General features: G+C 43.8%; 1 protein-coding gene across 5 annotated transcripts; it reads right to left on the bottom strand.

The window, feature by feature from the left end:
- Window positions 1-1,234: 1,234 nt before the first annotated feature.
- Window positions 1,235-27,515, bottom strand: LOC129195676 (cytosolic phospholipase A2 gamma-like). 5 transcript variants are annotated; one of them, XM_054801955.1, is made up of 16 exons: window positions 27,380-27,491; window positions 19,149-19,189; window positions 18,052-18,168; window positions 17,421-17,563; window positions 15,774-15,972; window positions 15,386-15,503; window positions 13,769-13,909; window positions 12,679-12,732; window positions 11,987-12,052; window positions 10,442-10,564; window positions 10,193-10,318; window positions 9,965-10,027; window positions 8,294-8,389; window positions 7,143-7,297; window positions 3,537-3,705; window positions 1,235-2,907 (listed from the first exon to the last, which is right to left on the bottom strand). In XM_054801955.1, exons 2-16 carry the CDS (start codon window positions 19,158-19,160, stop codon window positions 2,738-2,740), a joined length of 1,752 nt encoding a protein of 583 aa, XP_054657930.1. In that variant the 5' UTR covers window positions 19,161-19,189; window positions 27,380-27,491; the 3' UTR covers window positions 1,235-2,737. The 5 variants fall into 5 exon arrangements, with proteins under 5 accessions (XP_054657930.1, XP_054657928.1, XP_054657929.1 ...); XM_054801953.1 differs by lacking the exon at window positions 1,235-2,907 and having other exon boundaries at window positions 3,361-3,705; window positions 27,380-27,515; XM_054801954.1 differs by lacking the exon at window positions 1,235-2,907 and having other exon boundaries at window positions 3,361-3,705; window positions 27,427-27,497.
- Between the last annotated feature and the right edge of the window lie 56 nt (window positions 27,516-27,571).

Below are 27,571 nucleotides of genomic sequence, written 5' to 3'. Positions count from 1 at the left end.
TCAGTAGACATTATTCTGGGTTTCAGGAAAAAGCATTTTCCACATAATGCTATTGCTTAGTTGGCAATTTAGTAGTACATAATCACACAGAATCATTGAGGTTTGAAGGGACCTCTTGTGATCGTCTAGTCCAACCCCCACCTGCTCAAGCAGGGTGTTGTGGGTTAACCCTGACAGGCAGCTAGCACCACACAGCTGCTCACTGGCTTCCCCTTCAGGGGGACATGGGAGAGAATCGAAAGGGTAAAAGTGCAAAAACCTGTGGGTTGGGATAAAGACAGTTTAATAGGTAAATCAAAAGCTACATACACAAGCAAAGCAAAATAAGGAATTCTTTCACCACTTCCCATTGGTAAGAAGATGTTTAGACCTTTCCAGGAAAGCAGGGCTTCATCACGCATAACGGTTACTTGGGAAGACAAAAACCGCAACTCCAAACATCCTCCTCTTCCTCTTTCTTCCCCCTAGCTTTTATTGCGGAGCACAATGTCATGAAGTATGGAATATCCTTTTAGTCAGCTGAGGTCAGCTGTCCCGGCTGTGTTATGTCCCAGCTTCTTGTGCACCCCCAGCCTACTCTCTGTTGGGGTGGTGTGAGAAAAAGAAAAGGCCTTGACTCTGTGTAAGCACGGCTCAGCAACAGTTAAAACATCCCTGTGTTACCAACACTGACTTGGTCACAAATCCAAAAGGCAGCACCATATGAGCTACCATGAAAAAAATTAACTCCATCCCAGCCAGACCAACTACAGTCTCCACCCCTTATTCCATACCATTTATGTCGTGCTCGGGACCCACACTATCCAATACACCCTCATTAACCGTCACACCCCCTCCCCCCTGTGGACTTATCCACAGCCACAGAATGTTTGAGGTGTACTTGCTCCAATGTGGACCTAGCTACAGGTCACAGTCCTTTTGACTCGAGTTCACGCTGGAGTTCCAGCCTGTCCAGCAGCACAGGACCAGCAGCGATGCCCTGGCTATCTGCCACCCCAGGCGCATGGCCATTGCTGTTAGCAAAATGTTCCCAGGCACAGCAGAGTAAGATGATAAGCACTACAGCAAATAGCAAAAGAATCCACTAATGAGCATGAGCCTCTAAGATACATTAAGGCACGCTAGCCCCGTGGCAAGCACAGGAGCCTGCCAATCAATAGCTGAATAGCTGTAACAGCTATCAATTTTGTCAACCACGCTCCAATGAAATACATCACTATCTTGAAGCCTCTGAGCTCAATGCTGGGCAGCAGAAAGTATTTCTGTGGGTTAACCCCAGCAGGCAGCTAAGCACCACGCAGCGTTCACTCAGCGCTCCCCTCCTCCCTCCCCCCCCAGTGGAATGAGGGAAAGAATTGGAAGGGTAAAATTTGAAAATACTCGTGGGCTGAGATAGAGACAGTTTAATAGGTAAAACAAAACCTGATCATGCAAGCAAAGCAAAATAAGGAATTCTTGACACCGTACAAGCAGTGTTCTGTGATAATTGAGCCATCGTTGTGTTATCAACGCTGTTTTGGCCACAAATCCACAACAGCACCATGCAAGCTACTATGAAGAAAATTAACTCTTGTCTAGACAAAAGCAGTACACAGGGTCATCTCAAACAAGTTGCCCAGGACCTTGTCCAAGTGGGATTTGAATATCTCCACAGATGCAGACTCCATAGCTTCTCTGGGTGACCTGTTCTAGTGTCTGACCACTGTCACAGTAAAACCAGAAAGTGTTCTCCTGTCTTTACACTGAATTTCCTGGTTTTCAATTCAGTCTGAACGTAAGAAAACACTTGCAAGCTAAAGATTTCCAGTATAGCTCAGAGGAGGCTGTTGGTTTGGGTTTTTTTTTTTCAATATCACAGATATTCTTGTTCAATGCCAAGTTATTACAGATAAATTCTTTGACTGGGATTGTGCAGTACACGTTGGGACAAAGCCAAATATGGCTGCTATTAGGAACAAGCTATAGCTCATATATTTAATATAGAGTTAGGTTTAAATACGATACACGGAAAATGCAGACAAATGAACAAGTGACAAATACAGAAAAAGAAAGAAGGTCGAAAAGCCAGTATCATGAGCAAGCCAGAGTCTAGCATTAGCTCGCATTTGGTTCATATAGACAGACATCCTCTCCTTGTGCAGACACGCTCCAGTTTTACCGGCATTATTTGTCAGTCTCTGACCATTGGACTTGTCTTTATCTCTTTCATGGCTTCTCTATTGTGACTCTTCTATTGTCAAAAGCAAAAATTATAGTGGTTCTTTTTTCCCTTTTAATACGTTTACTTAGTATTTATCTGTCTAATTCTTTATTACCTGTCATGCTGCCTGCTTAGGTATTCTCCTATGGAAAGCCTCCTCTCTCTCTCTTTCTCCTTCTTGCCTTATTCTTCCTCTTTGTTGGTTTAAGACCTCTTTGCAAACACCAATGCCTCCATCTCAGCCAATTTTAAAGACAGCCTCTTCAGCCCTTCAGAAACACAGGCCATCTTAGTCTCACAAATACGTTTAAAACGTGCCAAATGTTCACTGCCTGAGAGCACCTTTGTGGTTCTTTTGGCTATAGAGGAGAGGTGGCTGAGATGGTGGCGGAGAAATCTCCATTATGGTTGCCCAGAGCACGCTATGAAGACTAATACACCAAATGGCCAAGACGAAACGTGCAGTGGGGTAAAGTATACCATTTATAGCTATTCGTAAATTCATTGTCTTGTACTGAAGGAAAAACCGCTTCACATTCAGAACTTGTATGCGTGAGAGGAAGGCACAAGCCGTTTTATCTCTTGCAAAATCTTCCCACTGTTGTTGGATACATTCAACCCCGCTTTCTGAAGGAGGTCTTTGATGTCTTCCCTGGGGAAGGACACGCGAAAGGTGGGAAACCTTTTTCTGTATTCTTCTATTTTATCTAGAAGAAAAGTAGACAAAATATGTAAGTAATTGCCTAACAGAAAACTACAAGATCATTCAAGAAAAGCATGGACTTGAGGAAAACATTAATCCTTGAAGATGTGCAAGTTTCCCACACAAGTTCTTTATCACATTAAGATCCTGCGGGAGCTAGTGAAGAGAAAGGAGTCAGAGTCTGGAGGTGCCTCTTTCATCACCTGCTTCATCAGTTGTCTGAGAGAGGGGGATAAATCTCTCTCTGGACCTGCCTGATCCTCACCAATAACTGTAAAGGAAAGCAGTGGTAAATATGCCAGACGCGGATACTCTGGCTTCTAAATGTGATGCCTCCCCAACTCCTCTTTAGTAGGAGGACCATAATTTAATTACACTGATTTACACAACAAACCACGGAGAGCGTAAAATCCTTATAGTTCAGGACATACGTCGCCCGTCTGAGAGGGTGAGTACATTAATGCACATGCAAGCTTCTATCCATTCGACATTGAGCCTGCCCTGTTCCTTTTCTTTGGCGTGCATTTGTGGCAGCAGCGCTGAGTAAAGAAGGACTCTGCAATGCTTGACACTGGAAGTTGAGAATATGAAATGAAAATATACAGAGACAAAATTGCATAGAGTACATGTTACCAGAACAATTCACGTTGTTGAAGAGTGGAAAGTGCATGACTGTAGGGCATGACTCGTCTCCTCGGAAGATATAGCAATCAGAAGGGTTGTCCACGTTCTTTTCCTGATCCTCTATCTTGGGAAACGGGATATGGTTTTTCTGGCAGTATGTAGCTGTTTTCTTGATAGTCTGAGACACAGAGAAATTGTATGCATTTTTTAGTTCCTCTGCTTCTTTCTCAACTCCTAGAATAAATCAATCCTGCCTCCGGTAGTGAAATGAATTGCTACAGAACATTGATGGTTAGTGTCTTAGACTATATGTCATTGCAACATAAAATACATTTAAAAGTCTAAGCTTTCCTCAAGCATTCTCTGAGGAACAGACGAAGTCTGGACTATAAATGAAAATCAAGCACTCACTTCTGGCATCACTTCTAGCAAGAACCTTTGTTTAACAAATTACAGCTACACCCAGAAAGGCCATGTGGCTAACACAGAAAGATGTCAAAATTAAAGGGATTTGGCATCTATAAAAGAGTCAGAAGACATCACCAGCTTCACAGACTTTCAGAACAAATGTTGCCTTCCACAGCAACCCCTCCTTTTGCTCTACCATTCTAACAAAATTAAAAACTCGCCATGTGCCGCTTCTGTCGATCTGACCATCAAAGGGAGACCCTAACTCACTTGACTCGAGGCACTCATGAACTTGAATGTTGGCTTGATTTTGCGTGAAAGCATTGACTGGGGTAGGCGTTATGTTGGGGGCTTGCACAAACTGAGGTTTTCTGTGGTCTCCCTGAGACATATTACTCCCAGCTGTTCAGGAGTCGAGGAGAAGAAACAACCTGTGAGTCTCTTTCGCTCCTCTCTGAATGGGTGTGCAATATTCTGCTCTAGATGGCACAAGGGCTGTGAAGAGCAGCCACTTTATGTAAGCTTCCCAGAGTAACTGGGATCTTACACAATTCATTCCAACAACCCCTCCACAAGGAAGGCACTTCACAACCAAAGATGGGGCCTTAGGCACTAAGAGCACTACTGGCCTCTCCCATAGACAGGCATGCACTGACACCCTGATACTTCTGTCACCCCACCAAATTGCCTCGGGGGTTAGATTCTACAGATCTATCCCTTTTCCTTAATCCCTATTGGGAAAAGATGGAGTTGTAGCTGAAGACGTGATGACTCTTGTGGTCACAAAAGACAATCAGACTTCTCACAACGTCTTCCTGGAACGATGTGAAATAGTAATGCTATTTTGAAAGCCTAGCAAGTTCTTTTTTGACTCAAGCTCCCCAAATTCATCACCTAGGCATATATGTTTAAATGGAAGCAATTACAGAAACAGCGTTGTGCATTTACCCTCATTTGTTATGAAATTTGTTTATAAAAGGAGAAAGGAAATGGGGTGTATGAGGAGGAAAAAAGCCTACGCAAAGGGAAACTGAGCAAAATTCTTACCAATACTGATATGAGGTCTCCTCAAAGGTAAAAGATCTATTTTGCTGTAAATACTGCCTTTGAAAAAGCGTTCTGCCATCTGACAGGGGCTTCTCTTACCTCTAATAAGGGTTTCTGCTCTTCTTCCCTGGAGAATTACATTTTCCAAACCCCTTTTCCTTCATTCTTGTGGACGTGTGAGTTGGTAAGGACCAGATCCTTCCCATGGGCCCATGAGCTCCATTTAATCTCAGGCCTGGGTCTTCAAGCCCTACATGAGCTATGTCCTAGGTGCACTGGTCTCCTGCTCAGCCACAGTCGTGCCTGTGCCTTCACCCCCTACATCTGGGCCCTGACCCAAAGGCTGACTTCCCAGCTTGACCTTGGAAGGGTGTCATCACTAGCCATCGCTGGACTGGCTACCCTCAGCAGACCTGACCCTTACCTGCCACCAGTCCTGATCCATGTGGACTTCCCAAATTGACCTCGGACCTGCCTCATCACAGCAAACTTGCCTGATGATTCCCACCCCTGTTTGAACCTGACTGCTATCTCCAAGCCCTCCCTGTTTGTCTTGCTTGGATCCTGTGAAACTGGGCACTGGCTGGCAAGGCCCTGCCCTGCCTGCTCTGTTATCACACCTGGCTCCCTTTCCCTCAGGAGCAGCTGGCCCTTGGCAGTTAGCTCAGGCCTTCCTGAGCCCTCTGCCAACCCCATGGAGCCTGGCCCACACCTGTGCAGGACCTTGCCACTATGACTCCTCTTGAGGGGGGAGCCTGGCCCTGGGCTCTGATATCCCCACGCTGCCAACCTCTGACCTTTTCCCAGGCTCCTGAGCGATGTCGTTCCTCAAGCCTGTCAACCCTCCAAAGCTTGCCAGGGGCAGCTCAGAGAACCTCCTGCCCCACCTTCTTCGCTCCCAGTCCGGCCTGAACCCCAGCCTGAACACCCCTCCCCAACCCCAAATCTCTCGTGCCGTGTCCCCTTCCCAGTTGGCAGCCCCTGCCCTGGCTCTGTGTCCCCTGAAATAGCCCACTGACAACCACAGCAATGAAATCACTCTACAGCAAGGCCCTTCTGAACCCAGACCTCCCAAGCATGAGGACACACTTTGCTGGGATGGAAGGCTACTGTCAGGGTCCTGAATGCACTAATAGGCCTTAATGGTCCTGGGGCCTCCACCCGTACCCTTTCCATTGGTACAAGCAGCAGTGTTCAGCTCAGCCACAGATGTGTCTGCACATGGACTCCGTTGATCCATTCCCTGACACACGGACTGACTTTCCTGCTTGACCCTGGACCTGTCTTTTTGCCATGGACTTGCCTGGATAATCTGGACTACTGATTGACCTTGTCTGCCATCCTTGGACCTGCCCTGCTTGTCTCTCTCAGGTGCTGCAGGGCTGGGCCCTGGCTGGTGAGGCCCCTGCCCTGCTGGCCGTGTTATTGAGCCCGGCTTAAGGAGGAGCTGGCCCTCACTGCTCCCTAACAACCTTATTTGTAGTCAAACGGAAATGGGCGCTTGAAAAGATCACTTAATCTATTTTCAATGCCTACTGTAAGATGCCCATACGAGCCAGAACGTCCAGGTGCAGCAGCCTCCACTGTCCCTAAAGTGACCGCACTGAAAATATACTGAGAAGCAGCAATTTGAGGTATCCCAGCACATTGTAAGTTCTTATGAGACCCTAAACTTCCCCCCCCCCACCTAATTCCCCCCAGCAACATGGAAGAATTCAGTGTCGAGACCATGTTTCCTCATCCTGCTCACCAGGATGAGATTCTCTGTGATGAATGCCATCAACTGCCCCTGAGGAAGGAGTAATATCACTTACCATCAGGAAAATTCTAGGCAGCCCTAAGGAAAAAAGGGAGGCTAAGACGTTTGTGAGCTTTCCCCCGATGCACCCTTGATAGCCTGACAGCTTGATAACCTTCGTAGGTTACCGCACAGTACCATGTGAACAAGACAGATAAAATGGCTCATGTTCTCCGAGTAACTGTTTCTGCCAACTGCCTAGAAAAGAAGCCCAAGCAATGTGATGATCAGCATCCCAACCTGTCAGAATCCGTTCAGATATTTCTTTGAAAATTGCTTTGACAATGACTGTAACGCATTTTGGAAGTCCCCAACCCGATGACCCCAAAGGAGGTTCTCCAAAGCCATAGCCACACATGTACCTCAAAAGGATCTCCAGAGCTGAAATCAAAGGAAATGATCAGATCTATTCGCCTCTGTGCTCGAAGGACCAGAGGATAGGCAGAATTTATTGCCAGGCCAGCGTCAGTCAAAGAGATGAGTTTGGTTTTGACCAGGTAAGAGGGCTCAACTTTAGCTAATCCAATGAAAAAAAAAAAAAAAAAAAAAAGCAATGAGATTTCAGAAAGACATATATGAAAATACGCATATATACATAGGTGACCAGCGCCAAAAGAGTCCATTGGTCTTCACTGACAATGCACCCCAAAAATGTACTGAAATCTGCCTCTCCTTGCCTCTCCTGCCCAACCAGAAATCCAACCGTATTCTCACAAGAGGAGCCCAAATCCCTCTGACCTACCTCTCTGACCGTGGTCAGTTGCAAGATCAGAATTCCTCATGGGCTTTCTGAAAGTGAAGAGATCATGGCCCTGGAACTATGCACCCATAGTTTTAGGACATTTTTGAGCAAATAAATGAAGGCATGAGCCAGCTAACTGCAGTTGTCTAAATGCAGGTTTCTACTTCTGTGCTGGGTGCCAAAGTTGCCATTATCATAAGTGAACATCCAGCTAGGGTAGGCAATGGAATCTAGAGACTCATGTTACTGCCCATGCATCAGGAGCACAACTCAGTTTCATAAACTTAGTTGTCCGGTTTCAGCTCCTTCGGAGGGACTTGTGTCCTCCAGGTTCTCCTCCAAAAGGGCACAAGGGTCCTATAGGTTTTATTTTGGGTCTTCCAACTTAATGCTGTTGATCCTTGTACTCAAGGGCAGTTTGTGTGACATTAGATGCCTGTGTTTACGTGACAGAATTGAGCTGATATATCTGCAGTGATGTTACAGATCTGGATTCCAGTAGTGCGCAATAATTCTGTTTATGACTAGTTTATTTGCTGCCTATAACAGGATGCTGTGAAGAGGGTGTGGATCCTGGAAAGGAAAGCTATCTGACTCGCTGTTTTAGGAAGGTAAGTGGCAAAGATGGTTTTCTTGGTTTAACATCACACAAACACAGCATAAAAGCTCTGCTAAACCCCAGGCATTCTGCCCCATAGATCTAGTTGGACAGCATAACCACCCCGTATTTTCTGAATATAAACAAATCATCATTTCATTAGATTTTCTTACGGCAGCTGTAAAGGAAGTTATTAGTCGTTCCCCATTGCCAGGTCAATGCACATTGAATTGTTTTAAGCAGCATCCTAGTGACATTCCACACTGAGCCTGGGGAGAGACAATAAATTCAGAATATAGTTGAATCTAGAGAACTTCACTTTTCTACCGTTGCGACAAAATCTGGGGGAGATGCGTGGTGTTAGAGGAAATATGTGCAGATAGCGTACAAACAGCCTGAGGGCCAAGGGCTGAGTGCTTCAGAAGAGAAAGAACCATGCCTTGCGCTAGTTCAGATAATTAACATTAAGCAATGGAATCTAAGTACAGCTGAAACAGATTAGAATAAGCCACTCAAGGCACCAACTATACAGGATTTGGGCCCTACACCAGCTGGCACATTCACCAAGCTTGATGCTCGCAGGCTCTGGAGTGGACTGGTTACACCAGTGCTGTACAACAGTGAGGCCTGATCTTTTCTGCGCCTCTTACAGCTTTCTTGTGGTTCAGGGGGACTGTTAATTCTCTTCATCTCCTTCCCAGCTGAAAGTGCCCTGAATAAAGTGAGGGCCATGCTACAGCCTGGTAGAATGACCTGTATGAGGTGGGGGATTTTAGCTGAAAGCCATGAGATCATCAAGAGACCATGTGAGAGACTGTGAGAAGACCAGCCCAGTGAAAGAGTTTGGAGGACTGCACTGTGCACACAGAGACAATCCAGGCCTTATCGGTGAACGCACTCCTTGGAACAGGCATTGGAGAGAAAAAAGGCCTGTCTGCAATGTCCAGATTTAATCTCAGGGTGCCAGTTGGCTTACTCCAGAAGGAACTGGCCAAAAGCCGCCCATACACTGTGGCTGATGGAACTAGCAGAGCCCTGGACCTAAACAGGTAACATACCAGCTAAACATTGCAAATGTATTTGAGGAATTTCAGTGTGAAATTTTACTTTGCAACTTATTTCGGTCTTGCTTAGACCTCTTCCCGCTCTCTTTGGTCCAAACCCAAATAATACTCATTTCACCCACAACTGAGTCTATTAAATATTGCAAATGTGAGCTAAATTAGTTCAGTTCATTGAAAACAAGCTTCAGTTTAGATAAAAGGACAGAAATGCTGATTAGCTGGGGGAGAAAAAAACCCCCAACACAGAAAGAATGGAGTGGCTTGTTAAAGAAAACCCAGTTTTGCTTTAGGATGTCTTTATTTCAAAATTTCTCTAGTGGTGGAAGTTCCAAGCGACACTTGACATCAGGGCACCCCAGCTGTCCAACAGCAGTCCACTCAGTAATCCACTACCTGCAGCTGCCAAGATCCTATACTTCATCAGTTTGGCATGTCTGAGAAGTCTTGCTGACAACACAGGTTCGGTCAGGAGCAAAGATAGATGGGAAACAGTGATTGTTCAGGATTAGGTCTCTTACTCTTATTTACTTAGGTAGGCAGGTTCTAAGAGCTTTTGTGAGACCTGAAAGCTTTGCGGATATTGGAAACTAGTCCCTGGATGAGGGATATCGGCACTAGCATGTGTTCTTCAATATGGTTTTCACCAGATCTTCCTACTGTGGCTGCACCCAACATTTACGCTGGAATTCCAGCTCCCAAAACTCCTCCCAAGCACGTGCAATTTTCCAAAGCACATACAATACAAAGAGTCATCAAAGATAGTAAATGAGATAAACTTGCCTAGGAGGTTTTCATGGGATGATGATAACACTCCTTCTATAATACCTTCTTTCCCAAGACACCCTGAGGAAGATCAAGTGGAGAAAAAAGCACAAAACCCAGTCATGTTAAAGAAACAGATAGGTGGCAACCTACAGGGCAACTTTTTACTACAAATGCAGGTGGACATTTCTACCTGGGGTGGAGAGGGCATCATCGTTGTGGTAAGCATTAGTGCGGAATACTTGCCTCCAAATGCCTTTTCTATCTCTTTGCCCAGTTCAGCACAGCTCTTCATTCTCGCCTCCTTCGTTTTCGTTGCCCAAGTATTAGACATTTCAAGGCACAGTTGGTAGGATGCACTTTTTCCCTTCTCTTGTTAAAAAGAGAGAAAAGAAGAAAAGGAAAATAGGAGAATGCACAACAAAGGAATCACCTTTTGTAAAACCAGGTTACTGAGAATGCACGTGCTTAGAAATCTCAGCATCATTCACTTGCCTGACAATATATTCAACAATTTGTCGAAGACTTCCTTAGGATCACTCCCACTTACAGCACACAGCTGAAGGTCTAGTAGAAGAAGAGTGGACTGATAAGCCATGAAGGTATCTGAAATACTCTCTAAGAAAGATAAGAGAAAAGTTACATCAGAATGGAATTTATCTTACCAAACAACTGATGAGGCAGTAACTGACATGGGAATTAGCGAAGATGTAGTCCCGGCATTCAGTGGAATCTGTAGAAACACACTGACCTCATTCCTCTTATCCTAAAGAAGTTGTTCAAGCCGGTGAGAGGAACCGTGTGCCAGAGTGAGTATTTCTGTCTGTTGACAATAAAAACACCTAACACTGAGCATTCACATCTGGACAGCTGCGCAACCATACCAGGATTCAGATGGCCTTTGTGTTCATCTTGGAAGAAAAGTTCCATGAAACAGAGTAGCAGGAGGAGGAACAGAAACACAAAGTTTGGAGTAAATGGGGATTTTCTAATATGCCTCAAATACTACATTCCCATCTTGAATTAAAAAAAAAAAAAAAAAAAAGTGCATAAAGGAATAAGAAAAGTGACGATGATTTGAGTCAAGCCTAGTGTGATTTCTTCAAGCGTTAGCAAGAGAGTACTGTGGGAATGCTTTTTCTGTTTTACAGTCATTAAAATCTAATTTTTCCAGGTGAACATTTCCATATGGAAGAAGAAAACAAAGAAACAAACAAGCAAACAAACAAAAATTCTGTGGGAAATTTGAATTTTACAAAAGGGGAAAAAACAGAATAACAGGTCCATGAAAGGTGCCATGTTTAATATTCGCTTTCTTTTCCTTGAAGTCTACTGTCAACCAGCCACGATGGTTAGCACAAAATGATTTATCTTTGGCTAAAGTAATGTTTGGAAGAACATATGTGCTGACTTGCACTTACTTCAGGAAGTGTAGCTGAGCCGTTCCTGATCTGGATTTTTATGTCTAAAGTGTAGGTCTAAGTTCTCACACCAAAAGAGCTACGGACACTCGCATACAGTCTGCCTGTAGCGGCAGACATGAAGGTGAGCAAGATCTGCTCTTTCACTCCCTCTGCCACCCCTGCTGTCCCCAAGCTTCCCAGGTGGAAAGCCATCTGGCGTATTGCAACCGAGAGCCAAGGCTAACTCACAGGCAGTGTGGACAAGCAGGAAGTTTGGACCTGAATGTGAGCGTGAGCCTGGAAGCTGCGTGGTGCAGGCTTCGCTTGTACTCCCTGGCCACAGCAGCTACACAAGAGTGCAGTAACATCACCTTCCCAGAAGCCCGTTACTAAAGGGTGTCTGACATGAGTGAATCCCTCCAAAATGCCAGGGTGGCTATTTCAGTTACATGCTCAAGATCTCACAAATCGTTACGTATATGAGAGACAAGGAGGTCTGGATTTCCTTGTGCCTGCTGACACTCCTGTCAGTCCCCTAAGGAAAACACGGGGCAAGCAGAAAAGAATGTCAAATTTAAAAATTTAAAACAGAACAGAACAAAAGAAAACAAAAAGGCGAAGAAGCACAATAACGGACCTGGTCCATATGAGGTGAGGCCTTTCAATGGGTGCAATGTTCCTTGTGAGAACAAGCCGAGACTCTCTGGGAAGAAATAAAAGGATAATTAAAATAAGGATACCCCTTCCAATAAAATAGTCATTGTCTGCCAATGAAAGACATCAGGAAAGCTAGCCATGCACCTAAACATAGATGTACAGTGCTATTTTAGATTCCTTGGAGGATCTCACCCGCCTTGTGGCTGACACTCCAGAAGAGTACTAACCTCTTGCTGGTTCTGTTCATCACTCGTAGCTCTGTGCTCGCATTCTCAGACACCTCATGGCATCTCAGTCACCTCTATTATTCCCCCAGCAGTTTTGATAGCCTCCTACCTCAGAGTTTAACATGTCATCTCTGATGATACGGCAGAGGGGCTGGAACTGGATGATCTTTAAGGTCCCTTCCAACCCCAAACATTCTATGATTCTATGATTCTAATTTTGGCTCTTCAAGCTGCACAGTCTTGGGTAAGATCTGGACAAACTCTGTCTGGGCATCTCTGAAGATGACAAATGGAGTGCCAGTGGAGCTTGTGTTAGGCATAGCTGTATTTCTGTTTGGAACTAGAGCACTGCAGGGATTACTTGAGGGTAATGGGAAGTATGTGCTCCGTTTCAGCGGGTGCAACAACTGATTTGAGCATACCAGCAACAGAAAACATGTAGTACCTCGTATAAACTTCAGATTTTCTTCCATGCTTCCAATAGCACTCCCCCATAAGCCTGGGAAAGAAAAAAAAAAAAAAAAGAAGGGCTTAGAGTGCTTGCTTTATAAGTTTCGCTAAGAATTCAAGTCTGCCTTTCAGCAGTACACTTCTCTTACTAAACTTTCAAAATCTGTAAGACAGATGTCTAAATTGAAACTCCTTGACTCATCCTCCCTTACTGCCTACTGAAAGGATTATACACCTCCTGAAATTATTTACTCCCTCTTCCTCCTGCTAGGTCTGCCCATGTTTGTGGACCAGCTTTTTATGTTACTTAAGGGCAGAACCCCATGGAAACCACTGGGTACTCTCACACTGCAGAACTCTTGGGCGAGTGCTTCCTTGGGCCAGCCCCACACATGAGCCTGGAGGCATAAGTACCCTTCATGGATGTGTTGTGTTTATTTGTTTTTCCTTCTGAGTGAATTGAATAGTACGAACTGGAGTGCTGCTTTGTTTTTTCTTTTTCTCCCCCCATAGCATGATGTGTTTTGAGGTGTGTTTCGAGGAGACTGGGGCATGAAGTCGTTAAACACAAGATCTGTTTAAGGATTCCAGATATGTTTAGTCATGTCACAGACAAGTGAGATGAGATTAGATTTGCAGCTATACCACTTTGGTAGGGAATGAAAGAACTTTGGACGTGGACTGAAACGGAGTGAAACAAACTAGCAAAATAGGAGCTACCAGTCCTCACAGTAGGATGTCTCTAGTTTGGGAAGCACCTCTCCCTGTAAAGTCAACATGCTGGGATTATAGAAGATTTAGACATCCAGGTTGGAACTATGTTATTAACATCAGCAATCTAAAGATTAGGTCTCTCACTTCCCATAGAAACCACAAAAAATTGGTCAATGTAGACAGTGGAGTGTATAGAGGCATTCAGGTGTTCCAGTTTGAATGTTTAGAGTGAGACAAACTACTCTCCAGAATTCATATACTATTATGTGTGCATTCATGGAACAACAGATGCGTCCTTGTTACCTACAGAAAGATCCAGAATAGCTAAAGCTATATTTTTCTTTCTACAAAGCAGAATTAGGAAGATTCACCTTGCATGTAACAAATGGATTTCTTCTTCCCCTTTTTCTTCAGCTCACCCTCCTCAAATTCACTTCCAAAGTGTTTGGTACTCACAAAAGCACCCAAGGCAGTATATCCAGCCTCATGTGGAGTGAATTCAAACCAAGTCCCTGAGAAAAATCAAACAGCTTTGTCACTCAATATTCGGACGCATAGCTGGCCTCACTGTCCCAAAGTAGCCTTTAGGTTGTTTTTTCTTCTCTTCTAAAATCACCTGATATTAGCTGACAAAGATGAATTTGCATATGGGGAACAAACTAAGTTGCAAGCGTGCTGCCACCTGCTCTTTGATACGCCCTTGGTGTCCTTCCTATCTTGGCCTCCAGCTGCCACACCAGAAAGGTCTTGGTTTCCCACAGATCATGTGTCACATTGTACAGCTCTGTGCAGATCTCCCAGAAGTGTTAGGTATCTCAAGGGCCTCTCGATGCTTATGCGTAGGTGACAGAGTCTGCCTGCCCTACTATTCTCTAGAGCCAATGAAGAGAAGAGACTGGGCTTGATTCACGTACCCACAGATATGTACCTAGGAACCTACGGTGCTAGGGACCTATGGTGAACTGAGTCACCTGCATGGGGGCAACAGTTATGACTCAGGACTGAAATAACACTCATAGTCCTTTAGAGAAGTAGGTGAAGCAGGCAGAGTATGGTAAGGCACGTCAAATGGAACCACAGGCCTCTGTGTGGACAACTGAATCAAGTCTATTTGCTCCAGAGGGACAACAATTATTCTAACAGGTATGGAAAATATAATTTGATAGCAATGGTGAAACTTTTTGTTGGCCGTGACTGTTATCCCACACCCACGTGCCTAAACTGCAAAGCCACCTACTCTCCATTTCGTAATCCCTTCCTTGATCACATTTCCTTTCCAGAACGAAGCCCTCAGCTCTCGCTCAGACCTTCCAGGATTATCACAATTCCTGGCCGGCTTGTGCTTTCTAAATCAAGTCCCATCACCTGAAGTCAAAGCCTCCCGCTGGTAAGTGGAAGGAGGTGATCTGTCCTCTGTGCAAGTAGGGGAAGGAGAGACAGTCAGAGTTTTAAATTGTAGCGAGGGAAAAGTCAGTGTAATGGGATGGGGTAAGAGTAGTTGTTTGAAAGTAAACATCCCCATGTGAAGGCCTGCTCCCTAACTACTGAAAAGGGATCTAGTTGCCTCGTTCGGTTCTAGAAGCACTGGATTGTCTTGGAGCTCCACATAGGGCTGACAGACATGATAGAGCATTTGCAAGAGATCTGCACCCTGCTGAACTCAGATGGAGGCCGAGGAGATCGATGATGGCACTAAATGCCTATATTCAGGCTTCTACATTTTGAAGATCTATTTTATTGATGTTTTATTTAATCTGTTTAGCCCATTCTATTCTAGGGGTGCCTCACCTTATCCTATCATGAAAGCCACTTTTACAGAATGTGATTCATCCAGCCTGGAAGTGAATGTTTTTCTCCATTATCTATGAACAAAGACACAGACTGACAAACTGCAATTGGATGTCAGTACAGTTGATGCCTGCCATCGAGATAAAGGAACCTTATGCATGCTGTTTAAGATACAGTTAGACTAGGAGCCCATATTTTACCTGGAAAGAGCCCGCCTTCTTCACTCAGTTTATCCTTATCCACTGCTGCATAAATCGGGTAAGGGTTTATTCCAGTCTCTGAGGCCTCCTTGTGGTCAGCCAGCTCTTTCTCATCAAACTGGAAGGTAAGTATGGACTTCTGAAGGAACATGAAATGCCCCTCCCCTCTGCTATAGCACTGAGGACACCCCCACTTAGGAGACTGCGTTAACCAAGGCGTTGGATTAACCACTTCTGCCTTTCCATATCTAGAGATAAGATGTCATGCTCTGAAATATTGCTTCAATTTATAGAGCTCCACAAAAAAACATCCACTGAGGTCAAATTTTGTTGCAACTACTCGGAGATCTTCAAGACACTCCCAAGGTGTTTGAAGTTAGCTCCTTACCTGCTGCAGTATTTGGTACACAAGAAAGGAGGCCCAGAAGTCGGTGAGTGAATAAAGTTCATCTTTTGATGACTCCTGTAGGGATTCTCCTGCTTTCGTAATATGCCAGGATGAATTACTGAGTTGTTCACACAGCTTGTCTTTCAAGGACAACAAATTTTCTGACCATTTCTCATCTCCATACAGGAGGGACATGCACCTTTAAAGGAAAAAGAAAAGCCCTATCTCTAGCACAGGGGGAAGCGAATGGGGCTTTGCTTTTTTTGTTTGAATCTGCATGCAGATACAGGAGTGTCTTTAAAAACATATGGGAAGAGGAAGAAGTCCCAGGCTTCTACAGAAGCAAGGCACTTTACATCATAGAAAGGTGTCACTTACTGCTCAGCTGCATACTGATAATGTCATTTAATTGGTTGGGTGACCTGAAGCTGAGTTTCAGCTGGCTACGTGCCATATACTAAGGCTCAATTGCTGCAGGAATGCAGATTTTGCAGACAGCGTTTGTGGGAAAGGTGTGAAATCTGCCAAGACACAGATAATCCATCAAAGAACTCGGAACAAACTTTGACACATAGAATCACGTCATCATTTTGCACTAGAGACTTGTGACATCTTTTTGTCTGTTACTAACTAGGACCAATAAAGCTGGTACACATGCAGAGTGACATCATCTCCTACTGAGCTTACAGCTCTCAGCTCGTGCTAGCTGCCTGCAGAGATGTAAAGACTCGCTCTGTTCCAAGACCAACTCCACAGCCTAATTCAGGTATGAATTAAGATGTACAGCATTCCCTTCTTCATCTAGAGCAGCATGTGTCTTGACTCTGTGCAAGGACGGAGATGTTCTGGATTACTGCAGACACCATATATGGTACCTAACCATAGACAGTGACACTTGAGGTGGCCTAAAATGTCCAGGACTTCCACCCTCATGTGACTGACAATAACACAAGATCTGAGGAATTCTTGTGTCCTCTTGAAACAGCTGCTGAAAACCACACGGGATTTCCTCCTAGGGCATCTGAACTGTCACTGGAAGTCTGTCTTTGGAGAACATAAACCTATCCCCTTAAGTAAAATGGAAGGAGAGGTGTGTATGTCCCATCTAGATACACATACGGAGATGTCTAAATTTAGACAGAGTTCTGTCCTTACAGAGTAGATGTCTGTACACAACCTATAAGCTAGAGTGCCTTTACAGTCGCTTGAGTGTAACAAACAATCCTGGCACGACATTGACATGCTGCATGTGGGCCTTAAGGTAAAATGGCTCATGTTCCTGAATGTCATTTCTTTTCAGTGAAGTAAGTGAAGTATAAACATTCAGATCATAACCTTACATGGGTAATGCCATTTAACTGCCACAAGGATGAGTGACATCACCACAGACCTTTATTTGAATCACCATTAAGAGGCACTAATTTCTTCGTCTCTGGGGATGAAAGGTCAGTCTTGCTGAACTGTAGCGAACGTTGCCAATATTCCCTGTGCCTCCCACCATTGCACCGGCAAATATCTCATCTACCACTGAGTTCATCTGTTGAGAGCCCAACAGAGAGTTCTGAACAGTGATGAAAGTGTCAAATTACTGTTGAATCTGTGGAGCAGCAAAAACATTCACCATCACACCAGACAACAGGCACCTACCAAGTGGATCCCGACACCCCACACAGATACGTGACAGCATCCAAGAGATTCTGTTTCTTCAGCTCCACCAAGGTTCCTAGCATGGCTATCATGGCACGCAGGCCTCCGCCTGATCCCAGAACAACAATATTGGGCACTTTATTCTGGGGAGTGGAAGACAGAGAACATGCTTCTTTTAGAGCAAAGGCTTAACAAACAGCAAGGATAAAGGCTATTGCAACGCTCACCTGACCTGCTTCCTTGCTTTAGGACACATTCCATAATGTGCCTCTTTCCCCCTATTTCTCTTTTTTCTTTACATCACAGTCACTGAATGGGTTCTCCTTTGTATTGTGCTATCACTTGTCTTCCTGGTACTGAAATTTGCTGTGGCCGTGGTTTTGTGCTGTAGCTTCAAAATATCAATAAACCTTGAGCCGTATTCATTGTGTTTCTCTAGATGTCATCTCTATTCCCTTTTTGTCACCAAGAACTTGTTTTTCCTCCCAAAAGAGGAAGGTAGACCTATTACAGCCAGCCACAGAAATTTCTCAAGAAACACGTTGCACTGGAACTGGCTGGAGCAGAGTCAACTTTCTTCACAGCAGCCCATATGGTGCTGTGGTTTGGATCTGTGGCTGTCAGTGCTTACCTGGTCACAAGGAATCTGAAGGGTTTTCAGGCACGACAGGACTTTTTCTCTTCTCTGCTGAGTGGCTTTTTTCTCACCTTCTGAGAGGTCGTGAGACAGACGGACTTTGTTGTCACCCTGGCATACAAAGTGAAACACATTCAGGGGAAGACTATTTCTCACTGCAAGAAAAATCAATGTATGGGATCCACACAGCTTTCTGCAGACTAGCCAATGTCCACTCTGAGTCAAGACCTCACAGCATTGTAAAGAAGATCAGGGAACTCATTTCTGTGTTTATTACACTTTAAATACAGGATGAAAGAGGCAGTATTGATGAACCTGATGGAGAAAGTGAAGAGGAAGGAACACAAACAAAAGTTTCAGTTCTTCCAGATTAAAAGGCCCTCGAGCTCCCGACTGAACAAAACAGTCCATTGTCTCAAAGGAAACATTGTTGTGCTTGTTAGCGTTTTTTCACAATAGTAACTGTAAATCTGAAATATTTTTTCTTCTTGAAGCAATTTATCAAATCTGGTGAAATTCGCTAGTTGATTTCCTCGAGCCAATGGTGTATTTTTCAGTTAAAAACAAATGTCTAACTTGAACTAATGTTCACAGTAGCCTGAAGAAATGCAACTTTCCTAGGTTTGTATTATAGATCAGGTATATGCTGGTGGCAGCATTCAACTCATTTCTGCTTCAACTTCAGCCTGAAATCTACAGTCCCCTCAACATCCTTAAACATCAGTGGAGAGCAAGAAGCATTTCTAGAGGACCTTCCCGAAACCATATTTCAGACACCCCAGAGGTGCCTGTGTACCTCCACTATGAAATGCATCCACGACTAGCTCATATGTAGAAATCTCTAATGCAGGTGTCTAATGCCAGGTGAGACGAATCCTACCCTTGTTCTGATTCATGTCCTGGAGGACCCTCTTTAGCTATCGTCTAGAGAGGAAGGCTCAAATAATTGAAGTTAGTCCTTACAAAGACTTTTTAGAATAGAATTAGTATGAAGTACAGAGAACATCCATTTTATAAAACAATGTGGACAACGAAGCAACTAGAAGAGGAATTAGGAAATAGAGGGGGAACCCAGGGTAGAAAGAGCATACCTCAGTAGCCATTGAGTTGTCTGTCTTTGCTTCCTGGAGACCTAGTGAGAAGGGAATGCACAGCAATGTGTTAGTGCAGAGTAACTTTCAAACGACAAAGGAGGTGAATTTATTTTCCCTACTATCCTCTTCCAAGGTTAAAAAAAACCAAACCCAAAACATGTGTTTAAAAGAAGGACTGAGTAATTATCATCTTGCATCATACCACTCATTACCTAGGATTAATGATTCACAGCCTGATGGCTATGACTGCTCCACCTTGTCAATATTGCCAATATTACCATAATTTCCACAGAATGCTAGCATACGAATATGAAATAATTGATGCCAAAAGAATTTATAAGTATTGTGTATGTCCAAAGACAATCAAATGACCATCATTAGCCTAAACAGTTACACTACCTTTGGCTGTTACTGCTTACTTGACTCAGTCTGAATGGTAGCATATATATAATCTGATAATTTATGTAATGTCGGGGGGAACTTCGATATCAATAGAGACTGGAGGATGAATGGATTGAGAGCAGCCCTGCTGAGAACGACTTAGGGATACTGGTGGATGAGAAACTGGACGCAAGATGGCAATATGCGCTTGCAGCCCAGAAAGCCAACCGTATCGTGGGCTGCATCAAAAGAAGCGTGACCAGCAGGTCTCCCCCTCTACTCTGCTCTGATGAGACCCCACCTGGAATACTGCGTCCTGCTCTGGGATCTCCAGAACAAGAACAACATGGACCTGTTAGAGCGGGTGCAGAGGAAGGCCATGAAGATGATCAAAGGGCTGGAGCATCTCTCCTATGAAGACAGGCGGAGAGAGTTGGGGTCGTTCAGCCTGGAGAAGAGAAGGCTCCGGTGAGACTATCTTGCATCCATTCAATATATAAGGGGGGCTTCTAAGAAAGACAGAGAGCAAGACTTTTTTTCCAAGGCCTGTAGTGACACGAGAAGGGGCATCAGTTTTAAACTGAAAGATGGTTGACCTAGATTGGACATAAGGGAGAAATCTTTTATGATGAGGGTGAGGCACTGGAACAGGTTGCTCAGCGAGGTTATGGATGCCCCATCCTTGGAAGTGTTCAAGGTCAGGTTGGGCGGGGCCTTCAGCAAGCTGACCTAGTGAGAGGTGTCCCTGCCCATGGCAGGAGGGTTGGACTAGATGATCTTTCAAGGTCCCTTCCAACCCAAACCTTTCTATGATTCTACGAGTACTTTGCCAACCAGTAAATATCATATTCACAGACAACTCCTGGGACGGCAGCACTGTAAAACAACATCTACCTAATTCCTCCTTCCACCATTAGAGATGGGCTTAGGACACAGGTTAACTGCTTACAAGTTGTATTGTCTAAAGCACTAGATCGCTATGCAGGTGCCTCCTGGTTTATGCCCACAGTCTCAGAAAGTGCCCATGCACACTGAATCCTGAGTGCCCAGCACAGTGCTCAGCACAGCCAGTAACTTTCGTAAGTGGAAAACAACAGATGCACAATTCAGAGGAATTGGGAGATCTTAAATAAAAACATGCTCATTTTCCTCCGTGATTATGTAAGGAACATCAATATCTCCATGATTCTATGTGAACAAAATAATTTTCTTGGGGTCGGGCACTTAGTGAAAAAGTAACCAAAATGGATGTATAGGAAGGACAATGAGACCACAGAGTTAATGGTGATGTGAATTCTTATTTCTGTGTACTAAAAATTCTCCCTAAAAATAAGTCTATTTCATCTTTGCTATTCTTTCAAACTTTGCCAAGCTTTAAATGTTGTGGTATAAATGTTAAATGTTGTGATGAAAATCACCGCCTTTCTCAGATTCATGTTGGTTTTCAAAGTTGCTCACTATTTCCAGAATCTACAACGGTGAGAAATAGGTCGTATGGACAACATAGATAATTTTCCAGTAGGAGGTGAGAGACTGTCCTAGAGCTATCTAAGAACACAAATATGTGGTATAACCTCTACTGACTGGAAGCTTTTGTTCACGTTCTAGGGTGTGGGAAATAATATTAATGTCACCTCAACAGAGTGCCCTTGATGACCTTAGTTAATTGCACAGATTTCAAAGAACGTTGGATGAATCAGCTAATGCCCTTGGAACTGTCCCCATTGAGCGGGAAGGAGAGAAATTAAACAGTTATGTAGCATTGCTTTTTCCATGGTATCACATATTAAACAGCTTTCCCTCACTGGCGTGTATATGCATACCAGACTATTAACAGAGAGCTGGTGAGCAGAGATGTATACCCTACTTTTTAAGTTATTGATGTTAATTCTTCCACGTTGGAACAGTATTAATGCAACAGAAGGGCTGGTGTGCACTTCAGTCTTTGGTGGATTTTTCTCCTGCCTACGTGAGTTTCCTCACCAAAGTATCTTGTGCCTCACGAGAAAAAAAATTCCTCAAAGATCACTCTGACCATTTCCAAAACATTATTACTGAACAAGGCCTCAGATATCAGTTGTAAAAAAAGGCCATGCATCCACCTCTCTATTTCACAAAATCAGGTTCTACTGAATAACACAAACTGTTTGTACCACTGTAACATGAACCTTGGACCTACTGACAGTTTGTACTGGTTGGGATCTGGTCAGGTAGAGAAGCCCTGCTTCTTCCAGGCCACGGAAGGGACAGTGCCTGAAGTAAAATCTCTGGCCAACGAGGATTGTAACCAGAGGATATCTTGTTCAACCTACCTGCCTTTCAGTAATTCAGCGTGACAGCTGTGTGGGAACTGAATGGCCCCAGGTTTTCTCTAGGTCTACGGGGAAGAGGAAGAAACCTGCTTAAGAAGCTCACACCAGTTCTCTCAGGCAGGGTGCCAAGCTAGTGATAAGGTGCTTATCTCCCTCCTTTGAATACATATTAACCTACCAGTCCCAAGCAAGCTGGTGTAAATATATCAGAGAACCATGTTGAACAGAGGTACTAGGTGGACCTTATAATCCAAAAAGATACCTCGCTGAGACTGCTCAAGGACCAGTAGAGAAGAACAAGGATATGGCTAACACCAAAATCTAAATGATAACACATTGAGGTACTATTGCTCTTAAATTGAGTATTTAAGAGAAAACAAGTACAAACTTATTGCAGAAGACATCAGGAAACTCATCCGGAAATTACAGAACACCCCGGTGAAGTCACCACATATCAATTAACACACAGCTACTGCCCGGTCTCAGTTTGACTTTTGTTAATGAAGAGCAACATCATAACACTGAGTTGAGTTGCTACCATTTATTCATAAGTGACAGTAGCCCTCTGGCGGGTGCCCATTTTTATTAATTAGCTGTAAAGCAAGTGGCTGCAATGCAGAGAACTGTGAATGGCCAGAGGAGAATGGGGCAAATGAATCCTAAACCAACACCCTCACAACATGATCCCACCACGGTTTGTTGAGCCAGGACTCCTCCCTCATTTCATGTATCCTCCAAGCCGAAGTCCGCGTAAGAGCTGGAAAGGCTCCCCTCCCAGTCAATGGAGGCATTTTTGGTGTAATTAATCAGAGCTAGTTCCAGTTCCACCTGAGCCTAACCATTCCGCCATTGCATTGCTCTTGGAATTCCAGGCTTCCACCTGCAATACCAGAGTGTCAGCCACACGTGAATGGCTCAGATGCCTTAGGGTTCTTAGAAGGACACCGTACACTTGACACACACCCTTAACATTTAGCCAGAAGAACCTCAGCCTTTATGCAAGCATCAATAAAATAAATGAGAAACAATTGCTTTTGTTTGCATTGCCAGGGAGATGTTTTCAGTGCAGGGTTTTTTTCATTTGCACACTCTGGTGTGTATGTTACCAACCACAACGGTTGTACTGTTATCTTGGTACAATTAGGTAGATACTGTACAGATATTCAAAACATGAACATTTCCCCCTCCTTTCCCTTTGAAGATTGCTGTCGGTCTCCACAGAGCAAGGCAAGACCTCAACTCTGTTTTGAGAATAGAGGGGTTTATTCATCACAGCCCTTGCAACTGCTTTCTTCGGTGTGATGAATCCTGAGTCAGATATCCCCAGATATGCCACCTGTTAGATCATGAACACTGCTTACTGTCACTTGTAGGTTCATTACCCACAAGTCAAACAAAACCACATTCAAACGAAGAAGGTTGTGCCTTCCTAAGACCAGCAGGGGTTGATCCTTGTGGGTCTTAGATAGGCACGGGCTTTTTCCTCCCTGCCACAAGCTTTCCATTTTTTTCCTATGTGTTAATCTTTCATGCATTCCTCTGAGCAGTGCACATTTAAGAGAGAATATTTTTGTCTGTTTTCAGCTATTTGGTGCACAAAGTTATGAAAAAAATGTATATGTATTCACAAAGAGAAGAAAAATACTCATTCAATGAAGGATGGCAAATGAGAGAAGTTGTGGAGGCAGATAAGCTATGGCAGGTGGACACTAAATTTATTTGCCTAACGTTTAAAATAGTCACAATAAGTTTCTTCTCTAGGCAGCACTGATACATTAGATGCTGACTTCAGGAGGAGGCGCAACTCGCTCTGGGTCTATCTATTTCTCCCCACTGCCTGTAAAAGAACCCCTGCAGGCAAGATTCATCTTTGTTTTGATGCCAGGTTAAGATCCCCCGAGTTCTTGTCCAGGCAACATTTCTATGACTGTAACAATCTCAAATACAGAGGAATAACTTCTGAATGCTGAAAGTGAGACAAGGCAAATGCCAGAGTAAATACTTCTTATGATTTTTATCCTAGACCCAGCCTTACGCTTTTAAGATAGGCCAATTGCTTGGAGATGCTGCACATTTACACTTGAGTCAACCACAGAATCTTGCGTGGCTCCATCCATTCTTTAGTCCCATCTCCTGCCTTTGTGAAGGGCCATGTATGACAGCCCCTGAAAGGCAGTCATTTGGCTGCTCCTTGAGACCTTTTTGAAGTAGATTCCATATGATCCTCTGACAAACCCTTCTTTCCCCTTTCTCCCTTCATCACCGCACTGCACAATTCTTCCAACTGGAAGGATTTGCTTTCTCTCTCTTACATTGAGAACTCAACTTCATTGGACCATTCCATCAAAGAGCCGATAAAGGAATTCATGGCCATCTTCTTTATCTCTCTGTGTATAAAAAGATTGGTGCGGGTATGATATTGCCTCCTCTGCCTTTCTATGGCCACAGTCTTTGACTAAAACATTCATTCTTCTAATGCTCGCTCCGATGGGGTTTCTTCCCTCTTTTTCCTCTCAAAATTTGCAACATATTGCTTTCTACAAATGTGCTTTCCAAGTGAAACTGAGGAACATATCATGGGAACACCAGTGTTTTTTCCAGTGACTTAGAAATCCCAATAGGTTCTTGCTGTGACATTTTATTTTACTGTCCAAGTGCAGAAAACTAGCAAGATGATAGAGAACAGACTCATGATGGCAAGTTATGCCTAAAAATACAGCCATTTGGCTAGGTCCCTGCCATTCACCCTTCAGGGATGGTAATCCCCTTATCTTCCAGATGGTCAGTGATGTGATAATAAATTCTTTGGACCTCATTGGAGGAATACTCTTCAATTAAAATGTCATATATTGATATACTATCACCCCTGGTTTCCAGTGGGATTTGTGCTAGTTTCTGAGCTAAACCCTGATTTGATAAAGCAGGGCTATGTCTGAATCTTTGATGCAATTGGGTAAAAGTGTACTGAATTTCCCTCTTGACTTTCCAGTTTTAAGGGGACAATGAAAATTCTTTGTATTCACAGCAGCCATCCAAGAATGGGTCATTTGCTTTATAGTAAAAGCAAGATACGTGATAGATGAAAAGGCAGCATGTAGCAGTCCACTATTTTTATTCAGTACTGTGAAACGCCAGGTGCTGTTAGGTTTATGAACAGGCCATATGGGGGAATTATATGGGGAATGAGTTTTCTGAATAATATCCCATCATTTTAAATCCTGAATAAGAGTAGTTACACCTAGTATGTATTTAGTGCTAATGTAATATTGTCATACATGAATCAAGGCACTTTGGGGTAATTTAGGTGCGGTCTGTAATAGGCAGTAGACCCCTCAGTTGGTATTTTACCTTTAGAAACTACAGAATTTTGAATCCAAGCACTTGGCACACAATGCCTAATGCAGTACTAATGCTCTGGAACTTTAATATACCCATACATAATATATTTAAAGTCCCTACTGTCACTGTGAGTCTCAGTGTTCTTCCATTTGGCAGGGTCAGTTTTATTATAGCTATTGGGAACTTTGTCTTTTCCCAGTGATCCTTGTTATATAAATCTTTTCTTGAGTTATCTGGATCAATCCAGAGGTTTCCCTAGCTTTAACGATGAGTATTGAGGCTCCTGTGTCCATGAGAAAAGGGAAAGAATATTTATCATTTACCACCAAAGGTATATGAGGACTTATACTAATATTAATTCCAAAAATTTCAGCCACTGCAGATAGCTCATCAAAACTCCCTGGACTGGAAGTTCGGAGTTCCTCCATTACTCCCCCAAAGGCAGGGACAGGGCAGCAGACACAATTTCCTCTAGCACCTTCCCAACATTCAGGCTGCAGCTGTAGTCCCTTTCACCATTATCTTCTGTTAAGTGGGTATAGGGAATCTAACTTGCCTGTCATAAACCCTGTTTTTTGGGAGGAGGCCAAGGATCTCGCTCCTGTCTGAAGGGTGTCTTTTCGTGTGAGATTGATACCTGTTAACAGAGGTCTTACAATATTTTGTCCTGATTCTTACTATTCTGACCTCCCTTTGACATTTGGACCATCCTTACCTGCCCTTCCTTTTGACATACCACCTTCTCAGGGGTTCCCATAAAGATTGCCTAATTCTGCAGCCCTTGAGCCATCATGGTTTTTCAGTCATGTGTTTCACTGTGTAACATTGTCAGGATTTTTGTCCCCCCAGCAGCTGCATTTTGCAATAGCTTTGACTTCCCTCCTGCTGTTGCTATCATGGACATCGTATTCTGGGGTATAGCAACTTGTTCATTAAGGACATCCTGGGCAGCCAGCATCAGTATCCACTTAGCTAGTCCGTTGGGAGTGTTCTAAAGAGGAGGACGGTTATAACCTCATGGTCCTTACAGTTCCTTGAGAGCATGTGTTATTAAAGATAATAGAGAAAAAGTGTTTTGTCCAGACCCTGGCCTGGGGTTTTGAAGAAATATCCCTGCTCCCAACATTATCTGACTAGCCTCACTCCGATCAAGAATAATGAGTACAGCAGGGCGGTGCCACCCATCCTAACCAATCCTCAGCTGGCTTCTTCCCATACTGTAATGACATCTGCCTTAGCTTCTTCTGCATTGTATGACACAGTGGTTGTAGTAACCTGAGGCAGGGGTGAAGGATGCCTCCTGTGGCTCTGGCAGGGGCTGGAGGTTGTATTGTGGCAGTGTTAATAATAGGGTGCAAGAAGGCCACTGGGGTGGCATGTGTTACAGGTAATGCTGTGGCTGAGGTGGGGACAAAAGGCCCATTGTGATAGTCAATAGCGGAATCATCCTCCTCTTTATCAGCTCCCAATACATAGATCTTTTGAATAATCTCACTCTTTGAGACTGATTGTGTACGCTCTCTCTCTAGCTTTTGCAAATCAGAGGTCTAAGATTAGTTCCTAACCACTGAAGTTGCTGGTTCTTTCCATGACTACAAGATTCAAAGGCTCATGCCTCTGTATCCTTAGCTCGCTGTTCAGCCTCTTGAACTCACTGCTCAGCACCTTTTAGCAAAGTACCTTTGGCCATTAACATCTCTGTGAGAAGCTCAGTGAAGGGTCTCTTGCCTTCTTTTGCTTTATGTTTGGAAGTTTCCTGCCATTTCTGAAATTCTGTTCACAGCATCTCTCAGTCAAGACAATTTTTAGTGATACATTTCCTGTCCCATCTCAATGTTTTCCATCCCTTATTCTCTTGCATTTTAACTGTTCTTCTACAGTGTTCTCCATGACCTGTGTATTTACAGAATCCCTCTTCTGACACTGGTTGATGACATGGTCACAACCTATGAGGGTTACCTGACCCATGGGTATGTAAAGATTGAGACAGTGGGTTCATAGGATTCTGTAATACACAAGTATATGGAAGCTTTTTTTCCATTAATTACATTATTACAGATTACTACTAGTTAAGCAAGTATATGTTGTAAGTTACTACAATATTACCACTAGTACAGCAAGTATAAACTCATGATCATTTACCTATATGCACACCTATATATATATTGTTTGAGGTGTTACTGGTATGGCACTCACCAAACAACTCCCAGGCACGGAGAATATTGGCGATAGAGAAGACTCACTTCAAAGATGATCCGTGTCACAGAGTCCAGAGTCAGCCAGGCATTGCAGACGAGGGTCTGGTCTGTTTGGGAGATCTCACACAGAGAAGCTCACTCCGGGTAGACAGTGAGTTACTTTTATAGCTTTGGTGTAGATACATAATTG

The sequence above is a fragment of the Grus americana genome, chromosome 22, assembly GCF_028858705.1.
Source record: "Grus americana isolate bGruAme1 chromosome 22, bGruAme1.mat, whole genome shotgun sequence".
Taxonomy (NCBI): Eukaryota; Metazoa; Chordata; class Aves; order Gruiformes; family Gruidae; genus Grus; species Grus americana.
Note: the sequence above shows the minus strand (reverse complement) of the source record. Positions and strands in the feature narration are given on the sequence as shown.

Coding starts and splice junctions, on each gene's coding strand:
- LOC129195676 (XM_054801953.1), bottom strand. Junction 10,028..10,192: donor GATAGAAAAGGCATTTGGAG/GCAAGTATTCCG, acceptor GATCTTCCTCAG/GGTGTCTTGGGAAAGAAGGT. Junction 8,390..9,964: donor ATCCCATGAAAACCTCCTAG/GCAAGTTTATCT, acceptor GTCTCTCCCCAG/GCTCAGTGTGGAATGTCACT.